The 18,796-nt window shown below is 37.8% G+C and overlaps 1 protein-coding gene across 10 annotated transcripts in view; it reads right to left on the reverse strand.

The window, feature by feature from the left end:
• The window catches only part of tbc1d5 (TBC1 domain family, member 5), a 511,825-nt gene that overhangs the window by 92,550 nt on the left and 400,479 nt on the right, over nucleotides 1-18,796 (reverse strand). For 8 of the 10 annotated variants that reach the window (XM_072575721.1, XM_072575719.1, XM_072575711.1 and 5 more), the window contains 2 exons: nucleotides 10,567-10,652; nucleotides 6,330-6,577 (listed from right to left, as the gene is read on the reverse strand). In XM_072575721.1, coding sequence (XP_072431822.1) covers nucleotides 6,330-6,577; nucleotides 10,567-10,652 — 334 coding nt within the window. The remainder of the gene's footprint in view (nucleotides 1-6,329; nucleotides 6,578-10,566; nucleotides 10,653-18,796) is intronic. The other 2 variants (XM_072575720.1, XM_072575718.1) reach the window with 1 other exon arrangement.

The raw sequence follows: 18,796 nt of genomic DNA on the forward strand, positions 1-18,796 counted from the left end.
CAAGGATGCTACAGTAATCATGGGTGATGTTAACTTATATATAAACTGGTCAAACCATATTAATAATAAAACTGTGGTGGATGAATTTCTAGAGTGCATACAAGGTGGATTTTTAGACCAGTACATTGAAAAACTACTTGGGGGCAGCTATCCTACACTTGGTTTTGTGCAATGAGAAGGAGTTAATTATTAATCTTGTTGAGCGAGAACCTATGGAAAAAAGCAGTCTCAACATGATAGAATTCTTCATGGGAATAAAAAGTGAAGTAGTTCAGAACTAGTGTCCTGAATCTGAAGAAAGGAAACTATCCAAGTATGAAGTGCGAGTTGACTGTAATCAACTGGGTAACTTGAATGAAGGAATGCATGCACTGCAGTTATATACTCCCTTTAGCGAAAGAACACAACAGGAAAAGTGACCTAACCATGGACAATAAAAGAAATTAAGTATGGAATTAGATCCAATGAGAAGTCATAGAAAGTTGCTACAAAACAAACTTTAAGCCCCTAGACTGGGAGCAGTTTAGAATTCAGTATAGAAGACCAAGAGGGGGAAAGAAAGAGTGTGAGAGTAAACTTCTAAGGAACATAAAAGTGGAATGCAAGAGAAAAAAGGCTAGTGAAAACAAATGTAAGCCCCTTACAGAGAAGGGAGAATTGATAATGGTGAACAAGGAAATAGTAAAGAAATTAAACTACTACCTTCATTCTGTCTTCTCAGACAACATAAAATCTTCTCAGAAATGCGAAGGAAGAAATGATCATTTGGGAAGGAAGAATTGATGGAAATTTGTATTAGTCAGAAAAAAGTTAGGCTGGAGAAGTTAGTAGGTCTCTTAACCTACATTCGAGAGTATGAAATGAAGTGGGCAAAGATACAGTGGATGCACTGATCATCATCTTCCAAAATTATATAGATTCTGAAACATTACTAGCAGATTGGACAGCGTCGGTTTAGCTCGGTTAGCTGAAGGATTGGTTTTCCAAACAGTGTGATGCTAAAGTGTGGGCTCAAAAGTGTGAGGACTCTCCTCAACCTCTCCCCTTGCCTGAGGTATAGTGGCTTCCAAGTTAAATCACCTTGAGTTGTCTCTCTCTCATGACAGAGGAGTCTTATGGTCTAGTAAGATGATGGTGACTTGAACCTGACCTTGAGAGGTAGACTGAATGATGGCATATGTAATCCCACTGTTAACAAAAGAAGAAAGGGAGAAAACTGGGCATGAGAGCCTGCTTAGTCTAACATCAGTAGTGAGGAGAGTACTCGAGTCTATTACAAATGGTGTGAAAACAGAACACAAAAAGAAGTGTTTTAGAGTGTCAACATGGAGTTAGGAGAGGGCAATTATGTAGGACAAACCTATAGAGTTTTATAAAGAAGTAATTAGTACAACAGATGAGGGAAAATGAGTGGATGCAGTGCAAATGATCAAAAGCTTTTTGCAAGTACAAGTTTCATTTTAAGAGACTGTTGAGTAAAATCAAAGCAGCTGATATCAGTGGTAAAATACCAGCATAGCTTGGGGATTAGTTAACAGACCAAGAAACAGTAGGAATAATTGGGCTGGTTTTGGAGTGGAAGGCAGTGACAAGTGGGGTACTGCAGGGCTTATATCATACAGTCACAGTATATGTCAACTATTTGCATGATTGAATCAAGTGTAATATTTCCAAGTTTGATGATGGTGCAAAATTAGTTGGAAGTAAATATGGTGAAGAGGATGTGAAGAGGCTTCAGGGAGATTTAGACAGGTTAAATAAGTGGGGGAAAAAAACACGGCAGATGCAATCTAACATGGATAAATATGAAGATGTCCACTTCAATAGGAAAACCCAAATGGCAGAGTATTACATACTTGATGTTAGATTGGGAGAGGTTGTTGTGCAGAGAAACCTGAGTGTCCCTGGGACACCAATCATTGGAAGCAAGCATGTAGGTGCAGCCAGCAGTATGGAAACAAATGGTATTATGGCCTCCATTTAGAAAGGGTTTGAGTACAAGAGAAGAAAGTCTTACTGCAGCTGAATAGGATCTAAGTGAGACTACAACTAGAGTACTTTGGGCAGTTTTCATCTCTTTGCCTTAGAAAAGATATACTTGCCATGGAAGCAGTGACTGTTCACAGACGGATTCTTAGGATAGTAGGTTTGTCAAATGAGGAGAGACTCAGTTGACTGAGCCTGTATTTCATGGAATTTAAAAGTATGAGAGGGGACCTCATTGAAACTTTTAAAATTCTGATGGACTGGACTGGATACAGGGATGACATTTCCTCTGACTTGGGCTGTACAGATCAGGGAGTCACAGTTTCAGGATATGTGTTAGGCCATTTTGGACTAAGACGAGAAAAAAATTCTTCACTTCGAGGATGAGGAACCTGTGGAATTCTCTACCACAAAGACTGTAGAACTGAAGTCACTGAATATATTTAAGAAAGAAACAGATACATTTCTAGAAGCTTAAAATGTCAAGGGGTATGGAGAGAGAGCAGGAGTATAGCATTGAGATGAAGGATTAACTATGATGAGTGGGGGTGCTGGCTTGAAGGGCCTCCTCCTGCTCCTATTTTCTACCTTTCTATATTGAACGAGCAAGTAACCAACCGGACAACACATGGAAAGTTTATCATGTAAGGGTGAATCAAGGTTAACCAAGCCTGTATGACTTTCTGGTATTCTTTGACTTTGTGCAGAAGATAGTTTGCTTAAAATGCCTACAGAATTGCTGATGAGTTGAAATTTATAAATCAAGATCGACTTAACAGTAACATGTTCTAAACTTCGATTAACTCCAAGCCAGCATTAATCGTTTGAGACTTTAGACATCAGGTGTAACATGCTATTTTACCTAAGTAAACATTACAAATTGATTCAAAACTGTCCTGAAATAATGTTGGCTGATACATTCCTCCAGTAGTCATTGTTGCATAGCAATCTGATGTGGGAATACTCACTGATTGTCTTATCCCAATAGCAAGCAGCACATGCCTTTATCCAATTCAGTCAAATTAATTCAGACTATCAGCAAGTGGAGAAAGAAACCAAATTAACATTTCATCTGATGAAATATCACAGACCTGAAATATTAACTCTTGTTTCATTCTCCATGAATGCTGTCAGGCTTGCTCGATATTTACAGCATTCTCTGTTTTTTATTTCCGATCTCTAGCATTCACAGTATATTACTTTTGCAACTCAGATAACTGTTGATTGTAACAGTTAAAGGATTGAGCTTTTAACTTGCTGAACTTTTGGAGATCCAACATTAACTTTTAATACACTAATTATTAAGATCCAGCCTAGAAAAATGAGCTATTTTTTAAAAAATTCAGTCATGTGACATGGGCATCACTGGTTGGCTAGCATTTATTGCCCTCAAGTAGTGGTGAGCTGCCTTCTTGAACTGCTGCAGTTCATGTGCTATCGGTAGGCTCACAGTGCCCTTGGGGAAGGAGTATTAACATTGTCATTAATGCTAGCTATCCACTGGCAGCCATGTAAATTACCATTCAAAGTGAGATGTAAAAATTCTATTTATATCCTGCATTTGTCCTAGCTTTTCTTTCAGAGTAGCACAATCATCCATGAAATTCAGACAAATGGGCAGTGACTTAATATGATTTCATAGAAGTTACTATGGAGCTATATGACATGCATGATACAGTAGAAGGAACGTCACTAGTAAAATCCAATTATTCCAGATATAACCACCAACCTGCCTGCGTCCCAAATTACCAAGGGAACCTACATCAGAAACTTTTTTTTGAGGAATATAAAATCAAACTAGGCTGAACCCCAGCAGATGTTGTTGTTATACCTCTCCAAATCTACAAAAAAATGTCATTTGAGATTATATGTAAAACTCTTTGAACAGTCCACTGTACATCTAAGCTTAATAAGGCTTTCTTTGGAAAAAAAGGTAGATTTGATTTGCTTGGATACAGAGTTCCTAAATTTGACTTAACTTTTAGGGAATTAGGATACATTTTAAAAAAAAAATACTGATATCTCTGCTCCTGAGAGAAGCAAAGAAAGCGATGGCCAAAGCTCAATGAACAAAATATGACAAACTTATGCCAATGGGTTTGTCTAGACAATTACTTGCAAATCTCAGAATCCCAATGAAATTGACACAAACATTTAAAGTATTTTCTCAAATTTACCAGGAGCCGTTATGTTAAACAAAAGGAATAAAACTTCACTGCATTTACTCCACTTCCTCTTCCATTTTCTTGCAAAAGGATATGGAACAACTGCCCTTATACATCTTCCATTGGCATCATTCAGGGTCCCAACACACTTTAGCGATGAAATAGCGACTTTCTTGAGCTTCTTTCAATTTGTTTATCGTATTTTCGAGTTGCAATGTGGTCTCTTCTACATTGGGAGACTCAACCCAGGTGTTACCCAGAGCTTCCATTTGCCTGTCAGCTTAGTTGTCCTCGTCCTAGTTTAGACCTCTCTACCCAGCATGTTACACTGTTCTAATGAAATCTTGGGAAATAGAACTTCAGCTTTTAATTAGATGCTTCACAATCTTCCCAACATAACAGAGCCCAACTATTTCAGACCATAATTTTATATCACGAGCAAAGCTTTTTTTATCCATTCATTTGCAACTCCTTCAGATGTGCCTTTTGCTCTGAAGAAAGGTTATTGATCTGACTTGCTGTCTTTGCTTCTCAACAAATACTGCTTGCCCTGCTAGATATTTCCAGAATTTTCTGGTTTTACTTGTATCTTGTTTCTGTTTATTGCTCTAATACAAATAAATATTTAGTATTATTCATTCTAGATAGTGTGGTGGTTATGTTACTCTGATTATGAATGAAAATCATGTGAATGGGAATTCAAATTCCAGCATGGAATCTCAAAATTTTAATTCTGCAAATTTATAAGAAGCCATTGGATTACTGCACAAACCCAACTACTTACTGATGCTTTTGAGTGAAGGAAATTTATAGTTGTACATATAAGTAATTGTTAACTGACTTAAAGTAGTCTAACGAGTGACTCCATTGCACTGAAAGCTCTGGCGCAGGTGGCACATCTTGAATGCAACCAGAAATATTCAATAATTGCCATTCATATCCACTTCTTAAAGGGATTTTATTTTTAAATCAGGGATGAGGAATTTGCAAGGTTTTAATGAACAAGCAGTACATAAAATATACATTTGTCCTTCTATTGTGATTTTTAATTCTGAAGAGTTCAGAGGGAATAACTTGCCTGTATAATTAAGATCATTGTTGTAATTACACAGCCAGGATAGGTTGCATATATGATTGCACAATACATTTTACACAAAATGCCTATGACTTGTATTTTAAAAATGAGGAACAGGTCAGAACCACCAGATATACTTATTATATTTACGATTATCAATATAATGAATACTTTAAATAATGGTTAATCTATCTTGAATTTTGAAATATATTTAATTTCGACAAATTCAGTCAGGACCACCACCTTTAGTTTTAATTCCACTCAGTCCACTGGATCCAATTTTTAACAAACTAATTCAGCTAAGAACGCTATGAGGAATTATATCAAGCATGAAAAAAATCGTACTCCTCCAATCATTCATACCCAAACATTGCAGCGAGTACAACATTGACAATATTCAATGCAATAAAATGTAACTCAAATTAATGATGACATGATCACCATTATACGCATGGAATATTTTGAAGGAATTTAGTCATTCTTAACCCAAAAAGAAGTTACTTCTTGTTCAAAAATTGCCACAGGATCTGAATGATCTGAGTCACAGATTGCACCAGTTTTAGAAATTATTCTTAATGCAAAAACAGTGCCTTATTTCTTACTGAACAGAAAAAGAACAGAAAATCAGAAGCTGGCATTCTTTCCACGAGTAATCTCATGACAGCACTGTCAATCTGCTCCTGAGTGGGAATTTAATTTCTCATTATTAGCTGCCTGTTGCTATCATACAATTTCAAGCATGATTGCTCGAAAGCAGAAGGTGTTAGTTAAAAGACCCAATGAAAGCATTTTTAAAAATTCCCCACCCTCATACCTCACCAGTGTTGAGAAGTATCTGCCCTACATTGCAAAAATAGTAAAGATAAAATAAGACAATAGGACCAACAATTTCAGGGGAATAAGTAATAAGACTGCAGGCTATGAGATAACAGAATGGTGTTCCATACCAGCATTTTGTGATTATTCAAGTTTAGGATCTCTCTAACCAGTCTTTCACAAATCAAACTAGCTGATGAACTAAAGCCTCAAAGAAATGTATAATTTTGTATCACTACCCAAGTTAATACAATACAACATACAATTTATATTTTGTAAGCTTTTACCTTTGCTAAGCTGCACAGGCATGCTTTCAGACTTCATCATTCGTTGCTGTTGATGTTGTTGGGTGTGTTCTACCAAAGCTTTGTGGGAGGATGGATGAGTTGGAGGATTGCTGCTGCAGTTCGTTCCAACTGGGAAACCACTGGTGCCACCAACTAAAATAGCTGGATTTATTAGTTTCCGTCCAAGGTTCATTAGGCTACTGGAAACTTTATTGATGTTGAGGGGAGCAACCTTTGCTCCAGTGCTGCTAAATGATTTGAAAAATTGAGAATGTTTTGTACAAATTGCCATATTTAGTAAAAATATAGATATAAAATATATCTATATACCTTAATAGCACTGAAAATCAATTTGAAAATTACATGTTTGTAAATAAAAGGTATAAATTCAAACACATTCACAGCTTGCAAACACAAAATAACACTTTGAATAAAAGCAAATCCTTGAAACATGGTTCAATTTAAGATAATTACACAAAGAATAAATCAGGATTGTGACAACAGTATCTTTGTGTGATGGTTGGAAACTTTTTATCTGAATTTTTTGCTGAAGCAGAGCCAATGCATTCCCTTACAAGGGAACAAGATGATAGCTTAAGAATAAATATATTATAATGTAAATATAATATCAGGTGGGAAATATCGTTAAGTTAAATAAAAATAATGCCTAACGATAAAGGGAAATGAATGACAAACCCCTTTCTTTGAAAATTACTTTTTCTCATATGTATTTGAGTTAACTGGTCTCAAGATAGCAGAAAGAAGTTTGATCAAATTTGATAAATTTGAAAGTCAAAAGTTTATAGATTATAGTCAGGTCAGGTTTTAAAAGCAAAATATTTTGAAACCCAAGCAGGAAGTCTGCTATTTTACAAAGTTCATGGTTAATTAATTGGTAATAGGAAAGGATTCTCTTGGTAGGAGTGATCATGGTAACATATAACATTTAGTCACATGGTGAGAAATTCGGACCTGAAATTAACATCTTAAAATTAAAGAAGAGCAATTACAGAGTTGCCATTATGGGATAGGGCAATAGGTTAAAATGCAAGATGACAGAGAAGCAGCGGCAGATATTTAAGCAGAAATATCAGAACAAAGATATATCTCATCGAGAAAGAAAGACTATGAGAAAGTTGCACAATTTGTGTCTATTGAAGTATTTAAGGATGATAGCAAGTTGAAAAATGTGTACAATGTTGCAATGATTAAATGGCAAGCCAGAAAACTGGAATTTTTCTCTTAAGAAACCAGCAAAAGGTGTCAAAAACAATCGAGGAAGAAAAAATAAAGTATGAACATTAAAGTGCATGAAATAGGAAGTATAAACTACAACTACATAAAAAGGGATAGTTCTTTAGAGGATGAGACTGGGGGATTAATAATGGCAAGCAAAGAAATTGCAGCAGTTTTGAACAAGTATTTTATATCAGTCTTCATGGTAAAAGACACAAAGTATCTCAAGAATAGTAGAAAATTAAGAAGTAAAAGGCATGTATGAACTTAAATTAAATGCAATTACTACAGGGAACAGTATTTGGAGAATTTATGGGAATAAAGGCTGATGGGTGCCCTGGCCCCGATGGCTTATATCCTCGGTCTTAAAGCAAGTGGCTGTAGTGATGCAAGGTGCATTAGGTGCAATCTTCCAAAATGATCTGTATTCTGGAAAGGTTTTGGTAGATTGGCAAAACCCAAATTTAACACCTATATTCAACAAAGTAGGAAACAATAAGCACAAACTATAGGCCAGTTAGCCTAGCATCTATTATTGGGAAAATGCTAGAACCCTTTAAGAAGTTAGTTGCAGGACATTTAGAAAATCAATACAAAAACTCAGTAGAATCAACATGATTTCCTGAAAGGGAAACAATGTTTCACAAAGTTATCTGAGTTCTTTGAGGACATAAGTGAGAAAAAAAAGGGAAAACAACAGATGTAGAGTATTTGGATTTTACAAAGTTATCCAACAGATTACCTAACAAATTAAAGTGAATATATGAGCATGGATAGAGAATGGGGTAAGTAACAGGAAACAGGGGGTTGAAATAAATGGGTCATTTTCAGGTTGACAAACTGTAATTAGTAGTTTCACACAGGTTAATGCAGGGAATTACTTCATTATATTATAACTCGGATGAAGGGAGCTGGTGTGTTACAGCCAAATTTCCTGATATTCCTGATAGATAGAAATACAAATTTGAGAGGATGATACAAAATGTATATAAAGGAATGTAGACTGGTGAATTAAGCAGGCAAAAACATTGGAAAAATGCAATTCTGCCCACTTTGACAGGGAGAACAGAGAAGAAGAATTCTATTAAAATGGGGATAGACTGTAGAGTGAGCAAATGAATCACAGAATAATGGCATGCAGACATAGTAAATAATTAAGAAAGAGAATTTTACTGCATTGGGGAAATTTTGTTTCAGTTGTACACAGTATTGAGAAAACCAGACGTGTGGTACTACATATAGTCTGAAAATCCTTAGTATATACGGAATATACTTGCATTGACAAAACGTTCAGAGATGATACACTAGGCTGAATCCTGGAATTAAGATGTTGTCGTATGAGGAAATACTGAGCAAGTTGAGCCTATACTCCTGGTGATTTTAAAGAAGAAGAAGAAGAGGAGGTGATCTTACTGAAACATGCAAGATTCTGAGTGACCTTAACAGGCTGAATGTTAATAGGGTGGTTTCCCTATTAGAAGAAATGTAGAATGGAGAAGCAGAGCTCCAAAATACACGTCGCCCACTTAAGACAGAGATAAGCAGTCAGTTTCTTCTTCTCAGTGAGTTGTCAATCTTTGGAATTTTCTGTCCTGGAGAATAGTGTACTTTGAAAGTAGCGCCAGCAAAAAGGAAATTAAGTTACAGAAGCTGTGGGACCAGAGACAAGGAAAAGCTGGAGAAGAAAGCAATCTGCATACAGCTGAAAGCACAGAGTAAAAGCAGACTCAGGAGAAGGTACACAGAGTTCGTGTCAAGGGAAGTCAGTAAGGTTCATTTTGAAATGGTCAGTTTTCTATTGAGTAGTAAGAAGAAAAAGATACTTTCAGAAACTCTTGGGGAAGTGATGTATGAGCAAACTAAAAAGAACAAAATATTAAAAGCAGTATGAATACTTTAGACATTTTCATCAGAGACCCAGATTGTAAACCAGATAATGTTGATTGCTTGGCTGGAAAGGAACTCTGGAAAGCTACGGTATCAGAGTATGGCCTGACCCAAAACAGTGAACATTTATAGGCTTTATCAGTGCCAACTATATCTGAGGACTTTGAACATAAGCTTATGGTACTAGAGAATGTTACCTGAGGGCCAATTCAATTAAGTGAAAAAGTGAAAAACAAGTCCAAAAACATTGGACTTAAATTTGTTTGCATATGGGAGTAAGGGAGAGGTGGGTGCTTGTGGTTTGTTAGATAGATCTTTATTATATTGGCTATTTAAAGTGCTATATGCAATGTCTTTTGAACTGTCTGTTGCTTGTTAATTCATGTTAAATGTTACAAAATGTAAAAAGTGAAATTTTGTTGGCAACTTCTTCATTTAGTAAATTTGGTTGATTTGTTTAATATTCCCTACAAGGATTGTAACTCGGTGAACAAATACAGTAAACGAACTACAGGTTCTATTAGCTACTGGGAAAGCAAATGGTAGCCTTGTCTTCAAGAAGTTTACAGTATAACTAAAAATGTTTGCCGCAATTATGTAGAGCTTTGGTGAGACCACATCTGAAATGTTGTATACAATTTTGATTTGCTTATGTAAAGAAGCATTGCTTTAGAGTGGGTGCAATGAATATTTACTAGATGGAGTCCTGGGAGAAGGCGGCTGTCTGATAAGGGGTGATGAAGTAGAATGTATCTATCTTCTCTGGAGTTTACAAGAATTCGAGAAAGTCTGATGGAAATACATAAAGCTTGACAATATGGATGCTGACAGAGTATTTCCCTGGCTGGAGAGTTTAGGATTGGTGTTCCATCCAAGAGTTGTGGGTGCTCAGTTAAATATATTCATGGCAAAAATCAACATATTCTTAGAGGGAGAAAGGGAAGTTAATGTACAAGTTCAGCTATAATCTCATTTCATGGAAAAAACAGACCACAATGGCATAAATCTTAATGCTTTTTTTTAAGAAAGGACTGACACACTTAATCATGATATTCAAAGTGCATTAAAAAAACTTGGTACACATAACAAGAGTAACAATATATCTAAATCCTACCGTGTCTTATTCACAATTTCTGCACCACGTGTCCTGTAATAATCTAGATTCTGTTGGAACTGGTAATTCATAGGTCTTGGATTGTTCTGGGAAGGAATAAAGTTTGAGTCAAATTTATAAGTTTGCAAAAAAATACTGTACATTACCTTATCTTCTAAAATTAATTCCAAAGTTTGTCAACTGAGTACCAATGACAGTACTTTAAATTTTGTATCAATCTCATTAGGTCAAAGCTACTTGGATTATAAAATTGTCAATGCTTTAAGAAACCTGCATGAAATCTCACAGCATATTTGGTTGAACACATTCTATATCATCAAGTACTTCATAGTTAACTGTATTATTCACTTGAGGCCTGGAATTTCCACATAATTTCCATCTTTGATTTTTGTTGCCTTTCCTGTCCCATCTCTGCAACCTCCTTCAATGCCATAACCCTCAGGTGTACGTGCCATCCTCTAATTCTGTCCTGTTGTTGCATTCCCAATCATAATTGTTCAGCCACTGGTTTCTCTGCCTTCAGTTGTAGAGGTCCCAGCCTCTGGAAATCCCCCAGACACCTCTCTACACCATCACACTGTCCTTCTTTTGGTCATTTTTCAAATCTTGTGAATACTGAAATTTAGAAAACGAAGAGTTGACTGGATTGAAGCATCCAGGATCCTGAATGGGCTTGATGCAATGGATGTAAAATAAATTTTTCCTTTCAAGGAAGAATCTAGAAGTAGGTTAGCACTGCTGCCTCACAGGACCAGAGACCTGGGTTCAATTCCTGCCTCAGGCGACTGACTGTGTGGAGTTTGCACATTCTCCCTGTGACTGCGTGGGTTTCCTCCGGGTGCTCCGTTTTCCTCCCACAGTCCAAAGATGTGCAGGTCAGGTGAATTGGCCATGCTAAATTGCCTGTAGTGTTAGGTGCAGGGGTATGGGTGGATTTCGCTTCGGCGGGGCAGTGTGGACTTGTTGGGTCGAAGGGCCTGTTTCTATACTGTAAGTAATCTAATCTAAAGTAGGAGTTCAAAAGTAAAAAAATCACCATTTAAGACAGAGATGAGAAAAAAATTAGGCCACATTTGGAATACTGTTTGCAATTCTGGTCTCCTTCTTATTGGAAGGATGTTGTGAAATTTAAAAGAGTTCAGAAAAAATTTACATGGATGCTGACAGGTTTGGGGGATTTGAGCGATAGGGAGAGGCAGAATAGGCTGGGGCTGTTTTCCCTGCAGTGTCGGAGGCTGAGAGGTTTATGGGCTGGAACTGGTTTATGAAATTATGAGGGTCATGGATAGGATAAATAGACAAGGTATTTCCCCTGGGGATGGAGAGTCCAGAACTAGAGGGCAGAGGTTTAGGATGAGAGGGGAAAGATTTAAAGTGGGCCTTAAGGGACTACTTTCTCTTCCAGAGGGTGATGAGTATATGGAATGAGCTGCCAGAGGAAGTGGTGGAGGCTAGTACAATTACAATATTTCAAAGACATTTGGATGGGTATATCAACAGGAAGGGTTTAGAGTGATATGGGCCAGGTGCTGGCAAATGGGACCAGGTTAAATTTAGGATAGCTGGTCAGCATGGGCAAGCTGAACCAAAGGGTCTATTTCCGTGCTGTACATCTCTATGACTCTCACTGTCAAGAGTTGTTGGAATGCTCTTCATGAAGAGGTGGTGAAAGCAGAGTCTTTGAATACTTCTATGGCAGATGTAGATAAATGTTTGGCAAGAAAGGGAGTGAGGGGTTGTGGAGGAATTGTGGAGTTTAGTTAAGAGTATAGGCGAGAACGGCCAAAGAGCCTACTCCTACTTGTAATTCATATTGGTCATGTCACCCAACAGCTATTGTAAGAGGTTTGGTGTCTTTCTTTGCTTTATAATGCCACCCTGCAATGCCATGGGACATTTTGTTCTGTTAAGGATGGTATATAAAAAAGCTGTTGATATGAGATTATGGAATTTTAAGCACAGTGAATTGCTACTGCCTTATCGCCCCATAACATTTGACTTGATAATGTTTTAAGCTGGTTCAACTGTTTACTTGAAACAGTTCCAGCCCATAAAACTGGTCCTGGCTCCAGGTTTGTATGATAAGTTTCTGCCACCAGTACTTATTCAGGACTTAGGAGGTTCATCACATTTTCTCAGATTCAGTAACATGCATCAACTCAAGGATGACAAGGTTAACTTATTCTGTTGCAATTGCTTTAAAAGTCAATCAGTCAAACTGATCCTAGTACATAAGACCCGTTACTGGTAGTGAAATCAAGCAGTGTGTCTTGCTCTGTAATTAGTTAATTGAAGACAGCAGTAACCAGTGGTCAACTGAAGCCTATTAAAAGAAAGATTAAGAACATTTAATCAATCTGTTGAAGAATGGCTAATTTCTTGGCAAACTCCATGCCTCTGAAAGAATGCCGTTCCAGTTGCAATCAATGATGATTGATTACAATACTTGACTCTGTAGATTCCTGACAGATTTTACAGTTGGATTTATTGTTGATAGCTTTGTAAGTAAACTGCAGCAAAACTTTGCTTTGGCAAAAATTAGAGCATTCTGCTGAATTTGCTCCTGGAAGAAACTCTATGTCATAATGTCTATAGTAGAGTGGTCACTACAATATCTTTTACGTTTTCTGTTGAAGTTTCCTCTCAAAAAACAATTGTGATGTGTGTAGACATTTGAACACAACTTAATACATGCAAATGTTGTCGGGTTTAAGTTTTCCTGGAGACGCTTGCTTGACATTCAATTTCTTTCTCATCAGAGTGTTTCTTCTCGAGACAGTTACCACTGCTGAGAAAGACAAGCAAACATTTGCAATAGTAGGTCCTTGTGATGCAAGTGCATGTATTCTGACATGTAGAACAATTTATTTCTGAAACTAATTACACGTTAAAATTATTTTAGGGGTAGAGGAATTTCTTTTATTAGTCTTCCATGTAGTTGTTGGTGCGACTGGTTGGGCCAGTATTAAATGCACACCCCTAATTACCCTTGAGAAGGTGATAGTGAGCTGCCTTCTTGAACTGCTGCAGTCAATATAAGGTAGACATACCTACAGAACTGTAAGAAAGGGAGTTCCAGAATCTTGACTAATGTTTTGATTTTGACAGCATCAGTTGTCCTACCCTTTCTCAATGATACAGGCCATGGTTTGGAATGTGCTGTTGAAGGAGCTTTAGTGAATTACTGCAGTGCTTCTTGTAGATGGTGCATACCACTGCCATATTCTGTGGTGGACAGAATGCCAACTGAGGTTTGTCCTGGATTATGTTGAGCTTGTTGGAGCTGCACTACGCCAGGATAGGAGCAATTACTTCATCACACTCCTACATTGTGCATTAGTTTTTAAAAGCTTGTTCACAGGATGTGGATATTGCCAGCTAGACCAGCATTTATTGACTGTCCCGAACTGCCCTGGAGAAGATGGTGATGAGCTGACGTCCTAAATAGCTGCAGTCCATATGGTGTAGCCACTTTCACAGTATAATTAAAGCGTGTGTTCCAGCATTTTGACTGAGCAACAGTGAAGAAACAATAATATAGTTCAAAGTCAGCATGGTGTGGTTTGGAGGGAAACTTGCAGGTGCTGGCACTCTCAAGCATTTGTACATGGTACATATCTTTATAATCTCAGCTGATATTATTTGACAGGTCAGATCGCAGATTGAAATCTGGATTGATACATTAACTTTTGATTTGTTTTGGTTTTAACAAAAATGTCTCTTACAGAAATATAAGCATGACTGCTAGAGATTTTGCTTCAACAATAAAACAGTATTTTATTAACAAAAGACATAATGTTAAATTAAACCATGCTATCTACTTATCATCCAAATTTCAAGTTTTCAAACATACAGAAAAAAAGTATAATCCCATTAATCCCAGAATGCTGCTTTGTAAATTAAAACCAAAACAGCTTTTGTATAGCGCTCAAAACACATACCAGTATAAGACATAAATCACCACTTATACAATATTCACACCAGAATCTTTGTATCTAACACCTTGGTGGGTTTAAGACACTTGCCACTTCAATCTATAGACTAGACTATAGGTTGCTTCTTTCTGGAGCTATTGTGCATCTGAGCTTAAATATACTGAGCTTTAAGGAATCTTGTCAGAGTTTTATCACAACATTTGTGTCTGGGTCTAATACTAACTCTTCACTCTTAAGATAGGTCAGTATATCCTCTCCAGCTTAGAAACATTGGTCTATACAGCCATACTAATCCACAGTCTACCTGGGACTGCTTTAAAACTCGTAGCAAATCTAAAACCCTCTCTCCAAGCTATGGGTTTATCCCTTAGAGAGTTCTGGAGCTATATTAAACCTAGCAAATGTTGAGGTCCTCATTATCTAGCTTTTGGATCACAAAATAATCAGTGTGTACAAAAGCCTATTGAATCTAATACCATGCTTTAAAAACTTTTAAAGATAAATCACCACAGCTACAGAAATACTTAGAAGGAAATAATCAACTTCAGACACAGAAAATGCATAGGCTGCTAATTCAAAAAACAAAAATCCAAAATTACAATAAATTATATTAACAATGTAAATCTCAGTTTACATCAGAATAATGCTGTTACTCTTGTTGATGGTGAAGAAAATCAATGTTGCAGGGAGTGGATGTGGTGCCAAACAAGCCAATTGCTTTGTCCTGGATGGTGTGGACAATGAGTGTTGTTGTCATCCAGAAAAGTGGAGAGGATTCCATCACATTCAGGACTTGTACCTTGCAGATGGTAGACAGACTTTGGGGAGACAGGTGGTAAGTTACTCATTGCAGAACTCCCAGCCTTTGACTTGCTCTTGTAGCCATAGTATTTTGTTCATGATGGAAATTCATTGATGGTAATGCCATGGAATGCTAAAAGGAGATGTTTAGATTTTCTCATTGGAGATGGTCATTGTCTGACCCGTGTGTTACTTTCCACTTATCATTCCAAGACTGAACGTTACCCAGGTTTTGCTGTATATCAACACGGACTGCTTCATATTTAAGGAGTTGGGAGTGTTGCTGAAAATTGTGCAAATATCAAGGACCAACTCCATTTCCGACCTGATGATAGAGGTAATTTATTGATGGAGCTGACGATGGTTGGACCTAGGACTGTACTCTGAGGAACTACAGCAGAATTGTTATGGAGATGAAATGACCAATCTCCAATAATCACAATCACCATCTTTGTGTCAGGTCTGATTCGAACCAGTGGAGATTTTTCCCTCTTATTCCTGTTGACTTCAGTTTTGCTAGGGCTTCCTGATGATACAGACTGGTAAATGCTGGTGTTTAGACCAAGGCTGTAATGTGGTCATGTACTGAATGACCTTTGTGCAACCTAAATTGAACATTAGAAAGCATGCTATTGCTGCCTAAGTGCTACTTGAAAGCACCATCGACATGCCCTCTACCATTTTGCTGATGGTCATGAATAGACTGATGGGGTGGAAACTGGCCAGGTAATACATACTTGGGTAGTTTTCCACATTGTTAGGAGTGCAGCTAGCTCTGCAGCATAAGTTTTCAGTATTATTGACAAAGCTGTTAGTTTTGGCTATATGCAGTGTTTGCTATATGAAGTGTTTGAAGTCATTTCTTGACATGGTGCGCATTGGACGAACAAAGGCATAGACTTGGTACTTCTATGTAAATATAGCTGCAAATTCTTCAGTCTTGACTTTGGCACTGATATGCTGGGCTTCCCCTTTAATAAGGATGGGGGAATATTTGCTGGGTGTTCTGAGTTTTTCACTTGTCCACCACCATTCATGACTATAAGTGACAGGAATAACAGAATGCAGATCTGATCTATTGGCTGTAGAGTCACTTATTATTGCCTATTGCATGTTAGTTATATAAGTAGTCCTGTCTTGTAGCTTTGTCATGCTGCTACCCTATTTTTAGGTATGCCTGCTTTTGCTTCTGGCATTCCTTTCACTGAAACAGGCTGGAGTGAGTGGAGTGAGGCGAAGAGATTAAGATTATTTAAAAAAAAATTGCAGGTGCTGGAAATCCAAAACACACAAAAGCAGATATTGCCACAGAAACTCAGCAGGTTTGGCAGCATTTAGAGTCATAGAGATGTGCAGCATGGAAATAGACCCTTCGGTCCAACTTGTCCATGCTGACCAGATATCCCAACCCAATCTAGTCCCACCTGCCAGCACCCGGCCCATATCCCTCCAAACCCTTCCTATTCATATACTTACCCAGGTGCCTTTAAAATGCTGCAATTGTACCAGCCTCCACCACTTCCTCTGGCAGCTCATTCCATACATGCACCATCCTCTGCATGAAAAAGTTGCCCCTTAGGTCTCTTTTATATCTTTCCCCCCTCACCCTAAACCTATGCCCTCTAGTTCTGGACTCCCCCGCCCCTAGGAAAAGACTTTGTCTATTTATCCTATCCATGCCCCTCATGATTTTATAAACCTCTATAAGGTCACCCCTCAGCCTCCAAAGCTCCAGTGAAAACAGCCCCAGCCTGTTCAGCCTCTCCTTATAGCTCAAGTCCTCCAACCGTGGCAACATCCTTGTAAATCTTTTCTGAACTCTTTCAAGTTTCATAACATCCTTCCAATAGGAAGGAGACCAGAATTGCATGCAATTTGTAGAAAGAAAACAGAGTTAATATTTCCAGTCTACAGAATCTTCTTCAAGGGTTGTGCAATGCTTACTCCAGCCAATACTGACCAAGTGGATGCATTCTGAATGGATTTTTAAGCATTCTTAACAGTTGGCAGCAAGACCATAAGAAATAGGAAAAGGGATAGGTCATTCAGCTCAGTGAGCCTGCTCTTCGATTCAACAGGATTATGGCTGGTCTGGCATTGCTCTGTGTGTGTGTGTCTCTCTCTCTCACACACACACACACTCAGTCTCTCGCACACACACTTGCACATCCGACATTGCTCCTGCTCACTTTCATATATTTCTCACAACTCTTAATTCTCTGACTGATCGAGACTCTTATCTATCTCAGCCTTAAATGTACACAAGCAGTCAGCCCTCTTTGGCAAGGAGTTCCAAAGACTCTCAACCCTCAGAGAAAAAAAAATCCTGCTCATCTCAGTCTTAAATTGGTGTCCCTGTATTGTGAGACTATGCCCTCTGGACCTTGACTCTCCCATGAGGGGAGATATCCTCTCAGTTTTTACCCAGACATGCCCCTTAAGAATCTTCTCATTCTCCTAGATAGAGCCCAATTTGTTTAATCTTTGCTCATAAGAAAACCCTCCATACTTTCATCCTGGAGAACTTCTTTGAACAGACTCTAATGAAATGATATCTTTCCTTAAATAACAGGATCAAAACTGCTCAGTACTCCTGATGTGGCCTCACCAGCACCTTACATAGTTGCAATAAGACTCGCCTACTCTTATACTCCAACACTCCAACCACCTTGAAATAAGGACCAACCTTCCATTAGCCTTCCTGATTACCTGCTGCACCTGTGAGTTAAGCTTCAAGTCTCTTTGTGTTGCTGCTTTTTGCTGTTTCTCTCTATTTAAATAATATTCTGTTTTTTTTGTTCTCTCTTCCAAAATGATATTTACCCACATTATATTGCATTTGCCAACATTTTGCCCACTTACTTCATCTATCAATACCTCTCTGTAAACTATTTGTATCCCTCTTGCTGCTGACCTTTCCCTGTATTTTTATTGTTTGCAAATTGGCTACAGTACATTCACTTCCTTCCTCTTAGTCATTAATATATATTGTAAATAGTTGTGGTTGCAACACAGATTCCTGTGGAACCCCACTGGTCACAAGTCGCCAGTCTGAAAAGGATTCCTGCCCATTAGCCAATTATCTATCTATGCCAATGTATCACCTCCAACACTGTAGACTCTTATGTTATGACTTAACCTTTTGTGAGTTATTTTGTTGAATGCCTTTTGGAACTCCAAACAGAACTCATCTACTGGTTCTCCTATATCCACTCTGGCTGAGGCTTCTGAAAATACGCTAATAAATTAGTCAAACTGATTTCCCTTTCATGATGCCATGCTGATTCTGCTCAACTAGATTATGATTTTCCAAATGTTCAATTACTTTCTTAATAGATTGCAGTTCTTTTGAAACAATAGATAAAGAACAAAGAACAAAACCAAAGAAAATTTACAGCCCAGGAACAGGTCCTTCGGCCCTCCAAGCCTGAGCCAATCCTAATGTACTGTCTAAACCTGTTGGTCAATTCCTAAGCATCTGTATCCCTCTGCTC

The sequence above is a fragment of the Chiloscyllium punctatum genome, chromosome 8 (genome assembly GCF_047496795.1).
Source record: "Chiloscyllium punctatum isolate Juve2018m chromosome 8, sChiPun1.3, whole genome shotgun sequence".
In the NCBI taxonomy this organism is placed as follows: Eukaryota; Metazoa; Chordata; class Chondrichthyes; order Orectolobiformes; family Hemiscylliidae; genus Chiloscyllium; species Chiloscyllium punctatum.